This window comes from Nymphalis io, chromosome 5 (genome assembly GCF_905147045.1).
Source record: "Nymphalis io chromosome 5, ilAglIoxx1.1, whole genome shotgun sequence".
In the NCBI taxonomy this organism is placed as follows: domain Eukaryota; kingdom Metazoa; phylum Arthropoda; class Insecta; order Lepidoptera; family Nymphalidae; genus Nymphalis; species Nymphalis io.
In genome coordinates this window covers 1,831,095-1,853,021 of record NC_065892.1, presented here as the reverse complement: position 1 = coordinate 1,853,021, position 21,927 = coordinate 1,831,095, and the positions used below count along the sequence as shown (strand labels likewise).

The 21,927-nt window shown below is 30.8% G+C and overlaps 4 protein-coding genes across 5 annotated transcripts in view; 2 read left to right on the top strand and 2 right to left on the bottom strand.

The window, feature by feature from the left end:
* Nucleotides 1-7,991, bottom strand: part of LOC126768437 (afadin) — a 63,603-nt gene extending 55,612 nt beyond the window's left edge. For both annotated transcript variants that reach the window (XM_050486488.1, XM_050486489.1), the window contains exons 1-2: nt 7,625-7,991; nt 4,218-4,286 (exon numbers count right to left, since the gene is read on the bottom strand). The gene's annotated coding sequence lies outside the window, so the exon portion shown is untranslated. The remainder of the gene's footprint in view (nt 1-4,217; nt 4,287-7,624) is intronic.
* Nucleotides 7,992-9,244: 1,253 nt separating this feature from the next.
* On the bottom strand, nt 9,245-11,004 carry LOC126768807 (high mobility group protein HMG-I/HMG-Y-like). Its single transcript, XM_050487148.1, has 4 exons — nt 10,887-11,004; nt 10,238-10,345; nt 9,988-10,149; nt 9,245-9,864 (listed from the first exon to the last, which is right to left on the bottom strand). The coding sequence occupies exons 2-4, from the start codon at nt 10,307-10,309 to the stop codon at nt 9,736-9,738; spliced, it is 363 nt and encodes a 120-aa protein (XP_050343105.1). The 5' UTR covers nt 10,310-10,345; nt 10,887-11,004; the 3' UTR covers nt 9,245-9,735.
* A 1,774-nt stretch (nt 11,005-12,778) lies between these two features.
* Nucleotides 12,779-14,056, top strand: LOC126768601 (NADH-cytochrome b5 reductase-like). Its single transcript, XM_050486787.1, has 2 exons — nt 12,779-12,936; nt 13,069-14,056. The coding sequence occupies exon 2, from the start codon at nt 13,080-13,082 to the stop codon at nt 13,968-13,970; it is 891 nt and encodes a 296-aa protein (XP_050342744.1). The 5' UTR covers nt 12,779-12,936; nt 13,069-13,079; the 3' UTR covers nt 13,971-14,056.
* A 1,143-nt stretch (nt 14,057-15,199) lies between these two features.
* Nucleotides 15,200-21,878, top strand: LOC126768602 (novel acetylcholine receptor chaperone). The gene is made up of 4 exons (XM_050486788.1): nt 15,200-15,587; nt 19,293-19,431; nt 19,822-19,966; nt 20,921-21,878. Exons 1-4 carry the CDS (start codon nt 15,477-15,479, stop codon nt 20,994-20,996), a joined length of 471 nt encoding a protein of 156 aa, XP_050342745.1. The 5' UTR covers nt 15,200-15,476; the 3' UTR covers nt 20,997-21,878.
* Nucleotides 21,879-21,927: the final 49 nt, after the last annotated feature.

Here is a 21,927-nt window from a genome sequence, read left to right as displayed (position 1 = left end):
TTTAACACAAAAAATCTTTAAGGGTTCCAAATTTCCAATACATGTTATTAAAATTTAGCTTGTAACCTATACAATAGAGGTCGCAATGTATATTATACAAATGGAATGCAATAGCATGGAGCTAAAGGTAGGATATGACTCATATAGAAGGCACGCTAGTAGTCGAGTCGACAAAGTACTTCACTAAATATCATTTAAATTCAAATTCATTTTACAATGCCCTTAATAAATTAAAGGCTTTAAAACAGGATCACTTTTTTGTTTTATTATACTGTTAATATAAGCGTTTTCTTTTTTGGAATTCCATTGTTAAACGGTTGTTAGATGTTATAACCATAAAAAATATACCCATTAAATATTAGGATATTAGGGAGTAAATACGTTTTTTACATTTCTCAAAGTTACTTACTAGCTAACAAATAAAGCTATTTGATAGAAAGTGAATATTTCTAACAAATATGTATATAAAGCGACCAATTCAAAATGACCATTAAAAATGTTATCCCGAGTATCGGTAACACAGTTTTTTATTTACATTCTAGTGCACCTGTCACAAGATACATGCACATTCCATTACTCGATAGATTTAAATTACTGCTTACATTTTGCTGTATCGTATGTTCGTATATTAGGTGTTTTATTCGTATCTGATTAAGATTATCTTGTATCGTTAACAACACTCCCGGGTGCAAACTGAATTATCATTGTTTTTTAATTACTTTATTATATAAAATTAAATATAATAATAGATAAATAACAGATAGTTTTTTTTTTGTATAGCTTTCTAAAAATTTTGTAAACCATTCGTCTCTTAAGTTACGAAGAAATAACCTGAAATAGATATAAATCTAATCTGTTTTAGTACAAAAAAAACTCACAAATGTAACTTTATATTTAGAGAGTTGTTGGCAAAGTGATAGTAGGGCAGCAGTTGTTAGCAGTCGAGTTTCGTTCCGGTGCGTCAGTGAGAGCTTCGCGACTTGGCGAGCCACCGCCACGTCTAGCTACTCTCGAATCCGGACTACGGACGTACAATGAGAACATGACACTACAAACTTCGACTTTTGTCCGCGATCGCGAATGACCATGACCGATTGGCGCGAATGCTAATATAAACAAACTATAAAAGTATGTATAGTTAAAGCGTATTTATTTAAACAAAATAAGAACAAATAAAAATAATTTTACAAAATCATCTAAATTGTAACATAGTATTTTAAGTAAACAAAATTATCCTTCGTGACATTTTAGACGGGCTAATAATAAAAACGTGATGATTGAGTCGGCATATCGACCACAGGTTCATGGAGTGATCGGAGCCAGGCACCAAACCATCGTACAGCAGCGTCACGCATTTGTCCATAAAAACTCCAATACCACACAGTTATTACTGTGATTTTTTTACCGATGGAAATAAATGTTAGGAATAAATGTTAGTGTAGGAAGGCTTAAATGTTGACAGGTCATATTAGAATTTTATCAGTTCTCAAATAGTCCAGTCAGTCATTTAAGAAATATTTTGAGCTAATTGGCCTAACACATACTATTATTAATTCTATCGGAAATAATCTATTATTTCCATAGGTAACAAAAAATGTCAGTCCCGGCTATGTATTATTAAGCCGAATAAAGCTAATACCACATATTAGCATTATTCAATTATATAGTATGTTGTGTTCCTCCAATTGAATACTTTTATGTCATTCCATTACAGCCTTAATAAACTCCGTTAGTTTTGATATTAGACAAAAATGGTAAAACTATTTTCATGCTAAATTTTATGCTTAAAATTTCTGCTTTAGATTATTTTTTCTAGCTTCAAACTTTTTTCATATATTTTTTTTCTTTTTTTTTTTAAATTGTTTTTTTATAATGACAATCTTATGATGCAGAATATACATAAGTAACATTAACTCAGTCAGTTTAAATTTCGATTTAAGCGCTAATACGTCAGGATAACAGTATCCAGAATCAATTTAATTAAATTGTTATCAGTAGGCAATCAATTAAACAGATTTCACTTTGTTGCTGAAATATTACAAGGTAATTCAAACTAAAGAGGAAATTAGGCAAATTTAAATTTCGTCAGAATCGAAATCTAGTGAAGTTAAAAGATAAAATCGGACAATACAAATGTTACGTCAGTGATGTTCAGAACTGTAATACATACTATTACAGGCTATTGTTTAACAAAACAGCTGGACCTTGGTGATCTGTTATACGGACGATCATCAGTATTGAGAAAAGGGATGCAGACTACATAATCAAATTGCATTATGATGAAATAACGGAACGAGCACGTTCGTTAATCATAAAGTTGTACGTTTAAAAACGCAGGTTGAAAGTTTAAAACAATGATTGAGCACACTTCGTAAAATGTTACAGCGACATCGTTTATCTAGGCATAATATCAAAACGTACATAGGAATTAATATTTACCTTAATGAAAAGTAATGTAAATATTTATACAAAATATAAGTTAACACTTTGTCGACTACGATATTACAAACACTTAAACGTTTTTCGCGTGACGTCTGCATATAAGGCACAGAAATAATACAAGCGATGGTTAAAAAGAGTTAATATGTCATCGTTATGACGACCGAGTTTATTATTTATCTGCTGAAATATTTAAGCAAAAATATACAGGCCACAAATATATAAAGTAAATCAATCACTAATGTCATCTAGCGACAGTCTCAGGTTGAAACTTTAAATAATCTTCCAAGAAGTTAAGTGTGATACTGCTGGGAATATAAGACTCAATTGAACACAGAACAAACCACAAAAAAAAACCTGTAATCGATTGCCAAGTTCTGTTTACCGCACGCCTTGAGCTAGATGGAATGCTTGGAATGTTGGAATCGATAAATGTACTATTAGATTATAGCTCGTGTGAGAAGACTTCTCACAACTGTTACCGCTATAGAATTTAAAAAGTTCTTTTCAACAACAGTAATTAGTTATTTCAGTGTTAACTTTGATTTTAAACATCATATTATTATTTTAATATTAAATTAACATAAACAAAAAGCTTCGTGTTAAAATATTTAATAATTCCTTTTTAATCTTCATCTAAAATGTTGTACTACTTAAATGTATGTTAGAGCATTAACATGCCTTAATGACCAGTAATTTCCTCGCTTTAAAATATAGTCGACATTTTAAACCGGCGGCAGAGGTTATTAAGTAGTCTAATGACATCTTTAAGCGACAATAATTTTATAAAAAATGAAAGTGCTTTGTCAATTTTAATATAATATAATTTTAATTTAAATAAATGGAAAGTTGTATGTACAATCTCTATTTGCTTTTCTCGATATCTGTAACGTAATAAAGTCGGTTCATAATACCCGTAGCACCCGTCAGCGAGTAAGCTAGACGCGTTCCACTTGCAGACTAATTGAATTAGAAGCAATCGGCCCTGATGATGGTACTCTATGCCTCTACTGTATACCTTTCGGCTTCCAACACCATTTCTTTGTTCCGCTTGATGTATGTTGCACTTTAAAATATTTCCAATATGTATTAATTATGACATAATAGTAACTACTTCAGTTTAAGTCGGTTATATTTTATATAATAATGTTTACCATTAACGATATACCGAATTATTGATTGTACAAGTAAACAAAATTATAAACATAATTTACAAATGTGTATGTAAAGCTTTAGCACACTTTTAAAAGGAAATTTTTATATAAGTCTTGCTCAATAAACTTCGACGGTTTTTAAACGGAAATCTTCATGTTTAAAACTAAACCTTTAATAAAGAAAGAAAGTGCAAACTTCAAACTCACGTCAGCCGCAAGCATTTCGTTGATAGAAATGTCCCTCACGTAGAAACTGCCGTGAGAAAGTAAAAAGACGCAATCAACGAGAGAAAAGCGCACAGTGCCGGCATACTAGCAGCTTAATGGTTTGATTAAAAATTCAGGACATCCAACCAGCTTCGACCCACTACCATACCATTAATACGCGAATTGCAAACAGGAAAAGTAACAAAAATTAAAAATGTAATCGTTATATCAAATAAAAAGTACAAATTAAGAATATGTATCGTTAAAATTGTTATTTACATATAAATACCCCAAGGCATTTCAAACACCTGCAAACAGTTCAATATTCGATATTGTAAATAAATAAAAAAAACGACAAAAAATTTAGTTCGTTAATTAAACTAAAGAAACACGTACATAGATAGTCAAAACACTTACGCTACTGGAATTGGTCGAATATTATCTGGAGAACAGCAATTGGTGTAGTAGTTATTTACACCATACTATCTGAAACGAATTAATATTTGAATTATCATATCATTCGATGAACAATTTAACAGTGCGCTAATAGTGTCAGTCATCAGCGCAGTTGCAGTAATGGCCTTAATTGATAATAACCGACATTGCAGGCCAGTGTTACGTACCTCATGATAAATTCTTTTGACCCAAGTACCTACTGTAGAATTCAATGAGTGATGTTTATTTTGTATTTAATATAGTCTTCGAAACTGTTAGCGGCAAGCAGTGCTAGTGTGAATGACTATTATATTCTATTTTTTTTTTTTAGTTTTACGGGTTTTTCTTAATACGTTACGAGATATCATCATCAATTGTTACGCGATTTTAATGATTCATATTTTATTTACTAGGAACATCCTTGATCAGACATAATTTTAAAGAAATATATTCTATCCAAGTATGGATTTTAAGGTATGTATATAGGTATATTTTGCTATCATATATGAAATAATTATGTACATAATTATTTCGTGTCGTTGACATTTTGTTAGGTATTACGATATCATCTTATCAATATCTTTTGTTTTCGTAAGAAGACATTATTTAATGTGTGTTATTCGAATTTTTAATTGACTATTTAGGTAGTAACATTGGGTGTATTTTTTTAAATTCTTTTAAGCGATTTAATGAATCATTCTAAAGAAGAATGAAGTACTTAAGTGTACCTATGTTCGATAAAGTTCGCACGATAGATATTACCGGCCTTAGCACACCTGAGTCATTGAGGCAACGACCGAATAGCTAGACAAATCGTTGTTGCTCAATATTAAATTTACTGATCAGAATATTGGAATTAACGCACTTTGCTTTATGCGTAAACATTTTAAACTTATATTTGTCTTAAATATTAGTATTTCTTGTTTTCCTCTTTAATTCTTTACCCGATATAATGTGTTTTAAATGTAGTAAGTAAAGTGTATTTTCTCGTTATTTACTTGTTATTATATGTTTTCGTTAAATACTTTGAATACGACGTGATCATGGTCCTATACTCTAGCATAAAACTATTTACTGTACATGCAATTATTGTAACCTATTAAACAACTGTACAGGCAACTAACTTCGTATAAAACCTTTTACACTAACGTATTATTTTTTTAAATTTACCTCGTGCAATAAAAACAGGTTTTTCTATAGTTAGCTAAAGGTAAAAATTATAATAAGTTTTATACTTGAATTAAATATATGAGCGATATTATGCTTTATAAATGTTCCTTATTGTTAAGAAAAGAAGGTAGTTAATCCAACTGTTTACGTTATGTCACGCACTGCAGAAATCCCTTACAAAGCCAATTAGAATGCAAAACACGGCATAGGGCGCGCGTACGTATAGTCATTCAATACAATGCTACACGACCGATGGATTACAGCACGTGTCATGACTCAAGACCAATGAAATTTATGTGGGCCTTACAATTACCATACAAAAAATTATAACAGCAATATCTATTATCAGCCAATACATTTTTGTTCAAATATTTTATTAAAACTGATCAGATAAAACGCAATTAGTTATAACGTTCCCATTATCGATTTTTTTTTTATTGTACAGTAATATGTAAAAGCTGCGGTTTTGCATACATTACATTTGGTTTACATTTTCGTTTCATTTACGGTTACAGAATCGCATCTACAATCTACATCAGTCAATAAAATATTGTAAAAAAATTTGTATATCCCTATAAAATAAAAATTTGTATGACAAATAAAAATTCTAAATCGCGCTGTTTTGGTTTGCCGTGGTGTTTATGAATCTTGTCATTTTAATTTTAGATTTGTCATTTTTGAAACATTGATTAATGACAATCAACACATTAATTGAAGTGCAGAAGTGTACAATTTTTTTTCAAACTGGAATGGAACTACTAGAAATTCACTCACTTCAAACAAACTCAAACATACAAATCCGGGAGCTTTACAATACTGATTATAACATCTTATCTGCTACTCCACTAATCTTGATGACATTGATAAATATTTAATATTTTTGTTTTCAAAAAGCAATAGCAAATAATTAAATTTAAGTCTCGTGTTAAGAAAACTTTAATTAATAATGCTTATAATGATGATAAAAAAATGTGGAGTCAGCATTGGTTTATTTCCATGCATGATAAATAATAATTTAATTGTATTTATTTACCAATGTAACTTAATTATCAGAAAAGAGTAACTCAAGTTTATTGTTGGTTCTTGTCGGTAAAATCTACATTATGTACTGGGGCAGCTTTATATTAATCATTATAATATGGCAATTCAATAACATGAATAAAGTAAATTTTGACTTGATTCGAATAATTTATTAAAATTACTTACACCCTGTGCTAACAATTTTTACTTTATTATTGAATATAAGATAAACAAAATTTTATTTTCTCCTATTCTTTTTAATTTCTATTGTTTTAGTCAATACATCAAACATTCATCAATCCACAATCAATTGAATGGTTAGTGTAGGGTTGATGTGTACCATTTACATAAAAAAAATATTTAAAAAATTAATGCAGGTATCTACTGCACTTCAAAAAACTAAAAAAAAAACTTTTCAAAATGAAAGCAGAAAGTCTTTGTGTTTGTTTTGCATTATGTTAAATAAGTATGTGTAACAAAAGCAGTATTTTTTCACCATGTTTTAAAAAATATATATATACTATGTTGTCATTTTGTTGTATACCCATTTGTTTGGTGGTTGGATTTTTCTTCTGTGCTTTAAAATCGATAAAAGAACTTTATACTAAATAAAATTAACAAACATTATTTTAATAATATAAACATATTAATGAATAATTAAGATTTATAAGTTTATAATTTTGGGGCACTTGCCATAGGCCATAGTACATTAAAAGTCACTCATATTTAGGAGGTGCAAAGACGATAGACTAAAAACTATAAATTATAAATTTACTGTTTTATGTTTTGACATCTATCAGTTTATGTATTAAATTACATACAACTTTAGGCAGTAAAATCTATTATATACTATATAATTTAAGAAAATCAAAAAGTTAAACAAACAAGTTAAAAAAACATTTAATTTATCTGTTTGATTACTAAGTTAAAATGTACTGTGTGTTTCTTTCTTCAAAAACCACGTCTTCGACTTCGACTAAAATGTGATGATTCAGATTTAAAGTTTATAAATTTATAAGGTATTTAATAGATTTTGTTTAAAGCTCTAGGTATAAAAAGTTACGCATTATGCTACATAAATCAATCATTATCTCTTAATATAAAAAGCTATGATATGTTCATTAACGAAATTGTTAAAACTAGTTACATATTTTGCGAAAAAAATTGTTACTAAAACTGTAATATAATTCGCTACCAACCTTCACAAACATTCAAAAACGAATTTTCAATTTGAATCACATGCCAATATTCACACATTTTATAAAACACAAACACTTATTTCAAATATAAAAAGTTGAACAACTTTCAAAACTTTTTGACGGCACCGATAGTGAAACACCTCATCACATCACAATAGTTATTTCGTTTAGTCGCTTTATGTAGTAAGGTCAAGTTAACTACTTTTTATAATTTAAACATACTTTTGTGAACAAGTACTGGTGTTACAATTTTTTTCACAAATATAATTAACAGACGAAAAACTTAAACACTCCAATCTTGATGACTGACGCAGGCACCGAAGTTTATAAAACGGGAAATGCGCACTGCGCAGGTATCAACACTCACAGTATTTCTCACCTAATACAAAGCTTCTAGTGTTACCACTTCGAGTTTTTTTCCGTATAATATGATTTTGTGTTACAAATTATATAAAACTTAATATTAAATTTTCAAATGTGACTTTAGAACTTCAATGTAAGAACTAAAAATAAAAACTAAAATATATGCGATTTATAAATATCAAACACAATAATATTCTAAAATTAATGTTAGGAATCTGGCAGAAATTCAATATTCAGACTGGCAACGGATAGAGGAATGCGATGTATGGGATGACATAAATGTACAAGATGAAATAAAAAGTATTAAAAATTTCCTAAAAGAATTATTGTCTTAACATTTTTTTAAGTAAATTCAATTGTTTTTATCTGAAATTGCATTGCAATGAAATGCTATGTATGGGATTTCATGAAACAAATAATTTCTTAGTATTATAATACACGAACATTTGAAGAAATTTTTACTAAATATTTTTTGTATCATTGTTTTTATTTATAAATAGTATTAAAAACATTTCAGTAAAAATAGTAGGTTAGTAACATTAAAATGTACTCTATGAGTCTATAATTTATTATCTGTCACTTGGCTTGGCTTAAAAAATGCCGATTTGACTCGTAGCGATTAACGACTAATCGTTAATCTAAACACAATTTGTTTAGAATAACCACTATATATGTACAAAAAACGAATAAACCTTAAGAAATATATATTAAATCAATAGATACCAACTCTAAGCACATAATATAGTATAGCGATTATTGGTACAATTTAAAGCGAAAATATTTATGTCCAATTAATTTTTTTTTATTTACAATAACTTATTTCACCAAGTTTATCCAATCCTGAAATTGTTGACAAATATAATAGGACAATTGGGTAATAGGTATATGGCTAATTATATATTACTATTTTTTTATAATTTTTAAATAAAACTAAAAACAGATAACAGCAAGCAAAAAAAAGGCGGGAATTTTATAGATTTATTTAATATATTGTTCTAAAATTTCACATTCACGCACATACACACAGTAAAGTTCATTTTTAAAATAATATTCTCAGTCTGACCTCAAATATGAAAGAAAATTTATAATGACACTACTCGATAGGCGCACATAGCAATATCATTAAGGTAATAGTATAAAATAAGTGTCAATACATACATACATAATTATGAAATCAGTACATAACATTTTAATGAAATACATTAGCAACTAGAACACATTTTTGACAACTAAAAAGGGAGTAAAAAAATAACTGAATCAAAATGAAATATTTATTATCGAAAATAATACTTGACTTTCAAGTCAAATGAATAATCTACAAAATTGCATTATTTGATTTCTTACAATATAAATCAGGAGATTACAAAATACCTATTATAATAGAAATAGAATAAATCTACAAAAAAAGATCTTACAAATTATATCTTAGACTTGTACGTTGCTAGGGAGAGCTAAGTTTACCCAAAATTTAGCCATGCAAGACTTTTGTAAAATGTTTGAAGTAAATGCAATATAATCACAAAAAGGACATCTTATATCTGATAATTATTTTCTCTTTAAAATATTCCTCACATGATTAAAGTTTGGGAGCAATCTCATTTGAGACTTGTATTGTTACGATAACCCCCGAGATAGCAGTGCCAAAGAGCATTCATAAATATAATTTTTATGAAATCATTAAATAATCACAGGGGTTATAATGACAAACAAATTACACTAAGAGTGAGTTGTGTGAGAAACAAACATGTTTACTGGTCAGAGCCTTCTTCTTCCTCTTCTTCATCTTCTTGCTCCTCCTCAGTAGAACCTTCATCTTTTTTAGGTGGGGGTGCATCTTTGCGTGGCCTACCGCGACCTCGCCCTTCACCAGAACCGCTCTAAAAATAATGACATTATTTTAAAACAGTGTAATTTTCATAAAATATGGTGGACAATGTGATTTACGTTGTTATTGAACAGTCAATGACTTCCTTAAAATAACAAGTTATAATAAAAATTACCTTTGCTTTGGGAACTGCTGCCTTTTTTTTGGAACCCTTAGGTCTGCCTCTTCCTCTTTTGGCTACAGGTGCCTGTTCATCATCTGAGGAGTTTTTAGATTCTTTAGTTTTAGCTGGAGGTGCTGGGGGTCGGCCTCGTTTCTTAGCATCTCCTTTAGCCTCCTAAAATAGCATACATTTTAATTATAAATATATTAACAATGATGTATTTAATTTTCAAGTGATCAAAAATGGCTAATGTAAAATTTACCGATTGTGTTCCATTAGCTTTAGGTCTACCACGGCCTTTTTTCTCCACCGCTGTTGATCCATCATCAGACATTTTAATAAAATCTAATAACACCTACAAAGGCAAAACCTGAAAGAATAATAATTTTAATGAATGTTAAGAATTAAAATAATATTAATATTATAAAATAAATATATATTTAAAAATTATATTTATAAAATTGAAACATAAGCGATTTAAAAAAGGAAATTGTTGCTACAGAACTTCATCTTTGAATGTAAGAAACAAAGAAAATCGTTAAAGAAAATAAACAAAACTATAAGTCAATAGCCTCTAGCTAGGACGCTTACGATTGTTAATATTAACGAATGCTTGACGTGAATTATGAAAGATAATGTTTAGCTTTTCCGTTTGCAATGAAGACTCAAGGTGTTATTTAAGAAAATAACACTCAGAATATCCGTCTAAGTCTTAATACACGCACAATAATAGTTACTATTTTATGAGCCCCAAGCCAATTTAATGGAGTCTGCCATTAGGTAATTAAGAAATATATATAGTCTGAACACTTGTAGCCAATAATATTTTATATAAAACAAGAATATTGCAATTTTAATTAGCATTAAATAATATAAAACACATTTTAATAAAAAATATTAAGTCTACTTACAAAATTGTTTACAGCCAACGATATAGCAATGGCAAAGAATATTATGGCGGGCTCGAGCTGCTGTGATGTGAACGCTATCCGCTTGCCGGTGTTTATTAGGCGTCGGTGTAGAGGGCGCTAACGTATGTAATGTTTAAAAAGTTTTTAAGAATATTCCTAAATATTTTACTATATATATCTGAAATTAAATAGAAAAGACTAGAATAATAATAATATCTTCATTTCTATTTCTTATATTTTATACTATACACATATATTTTAATAAAAGTTTTATATTATAAATCGATTTTTTTATAATAAATTAGAAAAAACCTTCAATAAAGATTATTTTTAAATTTTGACGGCATTAAATTCAAATATATGTACATACCATATATTTTAAATGCAAATTATAATTTTACTGCTGTTTTATTTTAATTGAAATCATCATTTGTTTTGAATGAATATTGTATAATATTTTAAATGCAACAGTAACTTTGTCTATCTGACACTTTCATGGTTAAACCACTGAACCGAATTGCTTGACCCACAAAAACGAACGATATGGGTTACTTTTTAATACCTAACACATGCAAAGCCTCCCCCCCCCCTTTCTTTCTAGCACGCAGGCCAAGCCGTGGGCAAAAGCTTGTTTTACATAATAAAGACCAATTTATAATACTTTTACTGAACTAGGCAATAACTTTGCTTTTAAACTGGCCAAGACTAACGACGGTAATATGAGTTTTTTCGGCAAATTTGCCACCAAGTATAAACTTAAAAAATTTAAATACACATGAATTGGGTCTGTAAATGTTCACAACATATTTTATTGGCTCCGCATGCTTTTTTTTCACTGGAAAACGTGTTATTGTGCCCCTCCCCCACGGGAACAGTAAGGGATTTTGTTTAGTAAGTATTCCGATGTTCGGGGTGCACGCGGCGGCTTGGACACCGGCGAGCCCCACTGTTCCTGTGGGGGAAACATGTAAAGCGTTTTTCCAGCGATAAAAAAAGGTGCCTAACACTTGACCTCCCCATTCGCACTCAGCGGAAACTAGTAATAGATTTTTTTTTTTTTTATAGAATAGGAAGGCGGACGAGCATATGGGCCACCTGATGGTAAGTGGTCACCAACGCTCTTAGACATTGGCATTGTAAGAAATGTCAACCATCGCTTACATATCCAATGCGCCACCAACCTTGGGAACTAAGATTTTATGTCCCTTGTGCCTGTAATTACACTAGCTCACTCACCCTTCAAACCGGAACACAACAATATCAAGTATTGCTGTTTTGCGGTAGAATATCTGATGAGTGGGTGGTACCTACCCAGACGAGCTTGCACAAAGCCCTACCACCAGTAAAATAGTAGTGCCCAATTAATCCATTTTATTATATTTTAAACATAAATTAATAATTGATGCAATTTTAACATTTTAAAATTTAATTAATTTCAATGTGCAAAAATATAGAATGAGAAGAGAAGAACATTTTTAATAAACAGGGTTAGTACATAATATGGAAAATTAAACATTTTTAATGTAATAGAATTTCTATAATATATATTTTCTTATATTATATTATTCTCAAAATTATTGATAGAGTTTAATTTTTTTAAATAAGATGTTATCCAAAATATTTTGAATTTTAATTTGTGTTAATTGTGAAGACTTATAGATAAAGCAGCAACACAGAACAGACAGCATAATATTAATGATGACCTTATTAAAAAATAGTATTATGGTATATATGGTATATATGGTAACAGGTTAATAATTATCATTGACATTCGACAATGACAACTGACAATTAATTGACAAATATCAACCTCAAAATTTAATTCGAAATATAACATAAATATTTATTTCATTAATTATATAAGCAATAACATATCGTAACTGCGATATATACATTTCTATTAATAATATAAGACATAATTAATCACTATGTTTATTGGCTTGAAATTAAATTTAATAGAATATTATCAACGTTTGTGATTATATTTTTTAATGCTTTTTATTAAAAGTATTTAAAAGTAACTATAATAAAAATATATATTATTTTAAACGTAAGTTTTACAGCATTACATTAAAACTAAGTATCTGTTAAATTATTAAATATTACTTCGTCGACAATATTTAAATACGTAATCGTATCATAAATATACGTAGTTTATTTCTAATTCTATATATATTCGTAGGTATAAAGATAATGAAACCACCTATTGAGCCACGAAAGGAAGATTGTTGTAATAGTGGATGTAACCCTTGTATATTTGATGTCTTTCAACGACAGCTTGAGAAATTTAAAAGGAGTAAAGAAACTGGTGAGAACATAAACAAAGATAATGGCATCTCTGAGCTTGAATATACAAATTTTATTGTTACGGACATTATAAAATTGTCCGAAACACAAAAATGCTTAAAATTCAAGCTATTTAATAATACATGTAAAAATAAAGTGCGATGGAACCCTGGTGAACACTTTCTTATAAAATATATTTCTAATGTAAATTCTTGTTCATGTACCAGAGCATATACACCTATCAAGTTGAAAGAGCATGAAAATGAGGATTTTGATTTTCTTATTATAATTAAAAAGTATAATAATGGATTAGTATCAAATCATCTTTACAATTTAGAATTAGGCGCAGTTACAATGTGGCGAGGACCATATGGCCATTACAAAGTGGAACCAAACAAATACAATAGAATCATAATGATTGCACAAGGAACAGGAATAGCACCATTCATATCTATTATAGATAACATTTTAAACAATGAAGATGATATGACCAAAATAGTTTTGTGTTTTTGTTGTAGAAATATTGATGAAGTATTATTTAGAAATGAGCTATATCAATATAAAGCTTACTGGAATTTCTCATATAAAATTTATTTGGGGTGCTCCTTAGAAAAAATAACTTCTAATTTAAAATACAAGGAACCTATATATGTTACCAAGTTTGATATAAAAGAGTTAACCGATCTAAAGCCATTCGTTAATATTCAATTTCTAGTGTGTGGCTCTGACCAGTTTATGCAAGAATATAAAAATATTCTTAAAAATGAAAATTATACTGATAACATAATATTATTTTGACTAAGTGTAGAAAGAAGCATTTATTTTTTGCCAGTTTTGTAACCAATTTGACAATATGTAACAAAAAATAAATACACATTATGTATTTTGTACACATTGTAATTTTGTTGTAACTTTGCAATAATATATTTAATGTTAGGCCCTTACACATTGAATTACTTTGAAGAAGTACTGATGATGAAGTGTTTTAAAAATACGAACAAATAAGTACGATTATATTCATATGTTGATTTTATAAATTTCAATTAAGATGATTTAGAAATATAAGCTATTTTCAATCTCAATTTATTATAGATTTTTGATATTTCAGTTATAGCCATCCTTGGAGTTTATATTTGGTTTAGTTTGTTAGTTAGGTTAGGTTAGGTTATAACTTAATATAATCGTCGCGTTTGGACTCTACTACCACTTACCATCAGGTGGAGTAGAGTCATTTGCCATCCCGGACATATAAAAAAAAATAAAAAAATACAGAGCGTCACGGTAGCATGTGCAAGCGATTAAGTGGCGCTCCTCGTTAAGACGTAAAGAGTACCGCTGGTTTTTTAGTCAGTATTCCGATGTTTGGGTCGTACTCGGCGCCTTGGATACCGGCCCACATACCCCCCCCCACTGTTCCCGTGGGGGAAACGCATTTTTCCAGCGTTAAAAAGGCTTAATATAAATTATTATGTAAGTTGTGCGTTTTTAAGTAAAAAAAATCTTGAATAATAGACTCCCTAAATAAATGTACCCCCTAAAAAACCCTTGGACATCTTGATTCCCCTCAAATTTGGGGGGAAAACCCTCAAATTGGCATTATTGGTATGTACTTGTAGGACGGAGCCTAGGTGGTTGCCGGGTGGTTGTCATTTTACATTTTAATGAATGTTAAGCGTACACTGGTAACTGTGTTTGAAAATTACTCCCGGCAAAACAGATAGAATTATGTAAAAGTTCTTTACAAGCAATGCAAAAAATAAAAATTCTCGCGCTTTTTATCGTTAAGTTGGTAGTAATTTGTGTGCCGGTGCCTGTATGTAGATAATGTTATAATGAAGTTAGTTTTTGGCTTCAACACATAAAATTAATAAAAGAATACCTACTTAATACTGATAATATAATTTTCTGTTATATACATTGATCTACATTCTTCATAAAATTATTGAAATTAACATTATTTTTTGAATGGCAACCCCCTGTCTTGGTCTTTTATGCCAAATAATTCGTATCTAGATCAACATTAAAATATTTGATATGGATTTTTTTCGCGCCGGCGCGAATGGTAAAACGTGCGTTAGTAGAGTTTTTCGTAGAGCTTAGCATTTTTCGTTAAAGCGAAGCATGTGTATGTGCAACATATAATAAATAAGGTGTATGATTGGAGTGTTCATTTAATAAATTTAACCAAATACGTTGTTATAAATAATGCAATTGTGCGTTCCATTATTGTAAGGATTGTTAATAAAAATGTTATAGAAGAATAATTTTAGATTAAATTACATATCGATTAAATTTTAAAACAAAATGGGATCTATCGTCCTTAAAAGTTTATCTATTCTTTTGGGCATTTTTTTTATTTTCGTTGGTATAACTAAGCTGACGCCTTTTATATCGAAGGAATTGCATAAAGATTTGGTGAGTACATATTTTAATTTCACACGTGCTGACGCTGAGACAGAATTAAAAAGGTCGCTAGATGCATTAAGATTTTTGTTGCGGAGCAATGTGGCTAGCTATTTTAGTATTTGGCCTGCCGCCTAATACCCAGTGCTGCTGTCTTGTTGCGACAGAAGAAATGATTCGATGCTTATAATCCTTTGATATTCGAAATTTGTTGAGACATCAGACACACCTTAGTTCATCGATAATTTTTTACTCTATATAACACCAATTAATTCTTTTGTTTTCATAAATCGAAAAGGAAAATGGATTTTTATCTCTTTACATACTTATGTATACTATATATTTGATATGACGTAAACTAGAGACATCTGCAGCTTTTTATTTTACACATAACTCGTATTTGATTTTGTATTAAACGTTGTTTAAAAATTACATCAAGTTTATCTCGGTTATCGAATATTATATTTGTTATATTAAGAATATTTTTCTCTTCCCCACATAGTTCGAGTTTAGGGTTTTTAAAATTAAATTATAGTTATCGTAATTCCTTAATGAATTATACAAACTTTAATTATTATATATTGATGATACTTAGTTGTTGCACATTGTAATGGTATAGTATAGTTTGTATTGTATAGGATAGTAAAGTATAATAAGCCTTTGCGTGTAGTACAGTACAGTAACAACCTACTAATGTCCCACTGCTGGGCTAAGGCCTCCTCTCCCTTTTGAGGAGAAGGTTTGGAGCTTATTCCACGACGCTGCTCCATGCGGGTTGGTAGAATACACATGTGGCATAATTTCAATGAAATTAGACACATGCAGGTTTCCTCACGATATTTTCTCTCACCGTCAAGCACGAGATGAATTATAAACACAAATTAAGCACATGAAAATTTAGTGGTGCTTGCCCGGGTTTGAACCCCCGATCATCAGTTAAGATTCACGCGTTCTAACCACTAGGAAATCTCGGCTTTGCGTGTGCTAAGCCTGAATTTTGAATTTTTCTTAATCTAAATGTACCATGTCATAAAACTGGTATTGTTCAGTATCATTTCAGGCAGACCCCATATCATTACCATGAACCGCCTTTTATATCCCACTGTTGGGTATAGGGTCTATCTTTTCCCAAGGCAGCACTCCTGTGCCAATCTTGTACAGATTTGATCCAAGAGTTTGGCTATGTCATTAGCCATGTCCCAGGACGTCCAATGCTCTGCTTCCCTTGCACCACTCTTTGCCGCCACTTATTGTCTCATATCTTAGGTCCCGTGGTTTGCAGCACTCAATGCGCCTTATTTCATACAGTGCCAGTGCGTCTATCGCACGCGAATATATCTCTTGATAGTAACATCAAGTAACTTATTTTCTATCCTTACCTACAAGATATGAGTATGAAGTAGTTATAAAAGTATCATTTCTTGATTTAAGCCTTATAAACCGTACCTACATATATGTTGCTAAAACAGCAAAACTATTGATTGATAAATCTTAAAATATATATTAGGAACTAGCGGTTATTATATATTATGACTTATCCTGACTGATTCATCAACGCACAGCCTAAACCACAGTGGTTAAAGACTTGAAATTTTGACAGTTGATGCATTTTATGATGGAAACACGCACTAAGAAAGTTTTTTTAGAAATTTCACCCCTAAAAGAGGGAATTTAAGGGATGAACGGTTGTATCTAAACCCGTCATTTTCAAAGTTAGAAGTATGAAATTGCATCAAGTTTAGGCCCCCTTTATTTGGTAGTCTTAAAGCATTACCACAACACGACTCACAATTCCTATACATTTATTGTAGGATGTGCTCGAGGGGTAGGTTTTCATTCCAAGAATATCAGAATATTCTTTCGAATTTCAAAGAACATAGTTCCCTCTTTATGTGTGCTTCGCCATGACAATCGGTAAGTCTCAAAACCACTCATTGAACATGACACTCCACATGTTTTCTCACATAGACTATTAATTAGGAAATAATGTTACTTTAATACTTTCTTTAATACTTATATATATATAATATAAAATACACATACTATACATATAACCAAAAATAAATTATATTATCAGTACATACAAAATTTTAAGTATATGATATAAATACATACTATATACAGCAACAACGAATAAAACGATAAGTCCTCAAATATAACAAAAAATAGTTTTATTTAATCTGAGTATTTTCGAATCTATACCTACAAATAAATAAAATTGAAGTGTCTGTATTTTTATAAATAACTGCCTCTTTTAAAGTAAAGGCCATATTATATTTGCGAGATACCAAAACCAAAATAATCATTTCTAAAAATTTTGTCTTTCTGTTTGTTTGTCCGGGCTAACCTTTGAAATGGCTAAAAACTACAAATTAAAATAACTGAATTATTATGAAATGTATTTTAAGGTTCCGTTTAGTTTTGTATTTCATCAAACTTTATAAAAATTTACGTCTTTTTGTCGTTACAATATATGCTCTCGCTCTGGGCTCTCCCATAGATGACGGTGTGCTTAATACGCCAACTTCTGAATCGCGGTGTCCAGATTTTCCAGAGATGAGTGACCTTCTGTCATACATATAAGCATTCGCATTTCGTTCAAATTTGCGTTGTTGTCGTACCGTCTTAGTTCTGCCTAATTGTTTTGAGTTTTTTTACTTTGTGGCTTTAGGTTGCAAAAATTAACTCAGTTGTATTTGTTCTATTTGTACATTTTACTTTATAGATTTTATAACTTTTTAGTACGTATTTTATTTTTATCATTACTTATAAGGTAATTTTTAAGTTTTGAGTTTCCTTATAAAACATGACATAATTAATATATTTCGGCCTTTTCATCCCGTTTAACTGGATTTTTGAGTAGGGCGCTGGCGAAGCCGCGGGTGAACCGCTAGTTCCTAATATATTTGTTAAAGTAATTTATTTAATGTGTTTCTATTAATGTTTGACGGTTTTCATAAGTGCCAAAACATATTATTTTGCCAACATGAAGACATGTAGACAAACGACTCTTGGTCGCAGTGAATACAGTTGATGTCACTATTGTTAATTACAAGCATGTACCCACGCAACACATTGTGTGATATAAATCGAATATAAATAAATCATTTTACAATGTCTTATAGTCACGCACCCTAGTATAATAATTTAATTTTTTTAGTTTTACCTGTCTATATTATTTAAAAGGCTAACATAAATGTTAGCAATACGTCTATTTCATAAAAGTATCTATTAATCGTTCGCTGGAACATCTAGATTTTAAAAGTTTCGACGGTTTTTTTTTAATGTTTTAGGCAGACGGACGAGCAAATAGGACACCTGATGGTAAGTGGACACCACTGCTGATAGACATTGGTGATGTAAGAAATAATAACCATTCCTTATTTCGCCACTAACCTTCGGAACTGAGATGTTATGTCCCTTGTACCTGTAGTTACTGGCTCACTCACCCTTCAAACCAGAACCGTCTGGGTGGCCAAAGAAGGCCCAAAGAAGAAGTGCGTACCACCCAGACGGGCCTGCAGAAGCCCTACGACCAAGTAAAAGATAATATCATATCTAAAATAATCCAGTTCTTAATAAAACGTCAACATTTTTTCAATTGTTTGTGTATCTACACATTTCTTCTAATCAGTTTCCGCCGCGACGATGCGTATCTTATAAAATACAATTAAATATGTATATTGTACCTAATTTTATTAAAATCTTTTTTTGCAGAGAAAGGAATATGTAAGGTATGCCAAAGTGTTCCCGTTTACAACAATGTTGGATTACAAGGTGCCATCTAAATGGTATCGGAGGAGTGTTGGCGGACTTGAAATTCTGTTTGGACTGGCTCTCGCCGTTATACCTAGTCGTAAGTAATTATAATGATTATAAAGTTATTACTAGACACTGACAACAGTGCGTCTATTGTTAGTGTCTCGTGTATGATTAAATTATATTGTAATTTCATAACGCGTCCTCCAGCGTCAGTCTCTCATATTCATAACAGGTGCAACGCACCTGGATGGGTACCGCCCATCTTTGTATTGATTGTTTTGCTTTATAGGATAAGTAGGAGTAAGGCTTGGTAAATATGTAATTCTTGCTGTGTTCATTAGAAATATCATTTATGACTCTTATCAAACGAAGCTGTGAATATTAAATAAATAAACGTTTAAAAAAAGAAAATGCACTGGTTGCCAAATATTTCATAAGCAAAATATTCCCGCGAGCATTTATAAATTCTATATATTTCTTACAGATAAAATAAAGAACACTGCGAACGTGGGCCTGGTGTTGCTGATGATCCTGGCCGCATACTCGCACGTGATGGTCGGCGACCCCTTCGACCGGTGCGCGCCGGCTCTGGTGTTCTTTTTTATGCTCAGCGGACGCCTCGTGGTTTGGTGAGCTCTATTAAATTGTTGTGTTCCGGTTTGAAGGGTGAGTGAGCCAGTGTAATTACAGGTACAAGGGACATAAAATCTTAATTCCCAAGGTTGGAGGCGCATTGGTTATGTAAGCGATGGTTAAGATTTCTTACAATGCCAATGTCTATGGGCGTTTGTAACCACTTATCAGGTGGCCCATATGCTCGTCCGCATTCCTATTCTATAAAAAAAAGAACTCTCTGCCACCATAAAGGTGGTCGAAGTTCTAAGTGCTGCTGCTACCGTTGAGAAAAAACCTCTTAGTTGACTCTTACGATACTCTTGAATTGAGACGGAGTGGCTCTCTCCTATCCACCGGAAACCAATCGGCAAACCGCTACAATATATTAAAGTGATTTGTATTCGGTTCACACACCGTGTGTACACGTTAAGCTGATAGTTGATTTATTCTACACAATTACATTTTATTTACAAACATTTCAGAATGTCAGCGTTAAATAAATCAGAACAGAGCACTATACTGGGCAGTTTGCGTCATTATTTATGCTCCACGCAGAATTAGCTAAAGACTGATTTCTCGCCTCAAACTTTCCTTTGATCAGGGTAATATTCATTTCGACAAGTAAATTTTTCTGGTATATGTATACAGTTCACATCATAGTATGGTTTAGGAAGTCGATAACGTAGAAACGGCCGTTACGCAGGCGTTCTCGTGTTACGTCATTGAAGTAACCAGATAGTAACCACATGAACCTTGACCAATCTCTGTGCGATGTAAACATGAGTTACGAAATAAAATTAGTTTCATCTCACGAACGGGTATCATCTGGCACGAAGCCAAAAAATTTCGCTATGACGAATCGTTTGTCGCGTAAATAATAATGGAACTATTTCGAACCTGCCTGCTGTCGCTTTTAAATAATAGTTTATAGTGTTATCGTTGTTTAAATTATGTTTATCTGTTTAAAGGTATCAGACAAGTCGACGGGAAGAATTAGAAAAGGCCGCTGCGACTCAGAACGGTAACGGTCTTAAGAAGGACTAATGGAATGTAGTTGATCTTTAGTAGTTTTCTTTTCACATTTCTCGAACATTCATGTTATTCTAAATAAATTTAGGCCGGATAAGCTGTGTTTGAAGTTATTTACTATAATTCTATAAATTTTATCATTCTGTGATTATTTTTTTTATAGTTTGACAATGGAATTTAACTCGTTTAGTTTGCTTTTATATACATTTTCATTACTCTTGCATTATTAAAAGTATTTGGGCACGCGCAATTTTTTGTCAAAATTTTTAACTTATCTACAAATTTATTGATAAGTTGCAGACGCCATAGAAATCGTACCTAAAAGTGATATTAATTTAAGCGGTATTATTAACTAAGTTCATTTTATATGTGTGTATGTGTGTGCGTAAAATGGTTATACACGTAAGTACTACATAAATTAGTATGTAGGTGTTCATAACTGCCACTATGGTAGACATAGGCATAAATATAGACGTATTAAATTTTTCACATTATACTTGAATATCTAAGATAAATGGGTTTTGCTCAAATTTAAGAGAAAAAAACGGCGGCTATGTATGTACTGTCGTTGTCGTGTTTAAATAAATATTCTAGTCAAATTGGTAAGTGCACAGTTATATTTAAATTATATATATAGTCTAGCGTTCTGTAGTGGATCGAATTAAGTGTGCAATTGATATTAGTTAAAAGTCAATACACGTAGAGGTACGTAGATTCGAATACTAACAAATCACCTACAAATCTTAGTGTGTATCCTCACGCCTTAACGAAATAATTAAGCTTCAGAGAGAATGACACGGAACATTTTAATTTAAAAAATCGAACAATTTGATTTTATATATAGTGTCTCGTTTTATGTGTTGGGTAATGAATAAATGGTATGAGTAATAAAATGTATATATTGTTTTATTTGCTTCTAATTACATAAAGCCTTTGTAATCACACA

Excerpts from the sequence above, each read along its gene's own strand:
- LOC126768807 (XM_050487148.1), bottom strand. The coding sequence starts at position 10,309 with ATGTCTGATGATGGATCAACAGCGGTGGAGAAAAAAGGCCGTGGTAGA. Across the intron at positions 10,150-10,237 it reads AAGCTAATGGAACACAATCG|GAGGCTAAAGGAGATGCTAA; the intron begins GTAAATTTTACA and ends ATGCTATTTTAG. Across the intron at positions 9,865-9,987 it reads CAGCAGTTCCCAAAGCAAAG|AGCGGTTCTGGTGAAGGGCG; the intron begins GTAATTTTTATT and ends CATTATTTTTAG.
- LOC126768601 (XM_050486787.1), top strand. The coding sequence starts at position 13,080 with ATGAAACCACCTATTGAGCCACGAAAGGAAGATTGTTGTAATAGTGGA.
- LOC126768602 (XM_050486788.1), top strand. The coding sequence starts at position 15,477 with ATGGGATCTATCGTCCTTAAAAGTTTATCTATTCTTTTGGGCATTTTT. Across the intron at positions 15,588-19,292 it reads AGGAATTGCATAAAGATTTG|AGAAAGGAATATGTAAGGTA; the intron begins GTGAGTACATAT and ends CTTTTTTTGCAG. Across the intron at positions 19,432-19,821 it reads TCTCGCCGTTATACCTAGTC|ATAAAATAAAGAACACTGCG; the intron begins GTAAGTAATTAT and ends TATTTCTTACAG.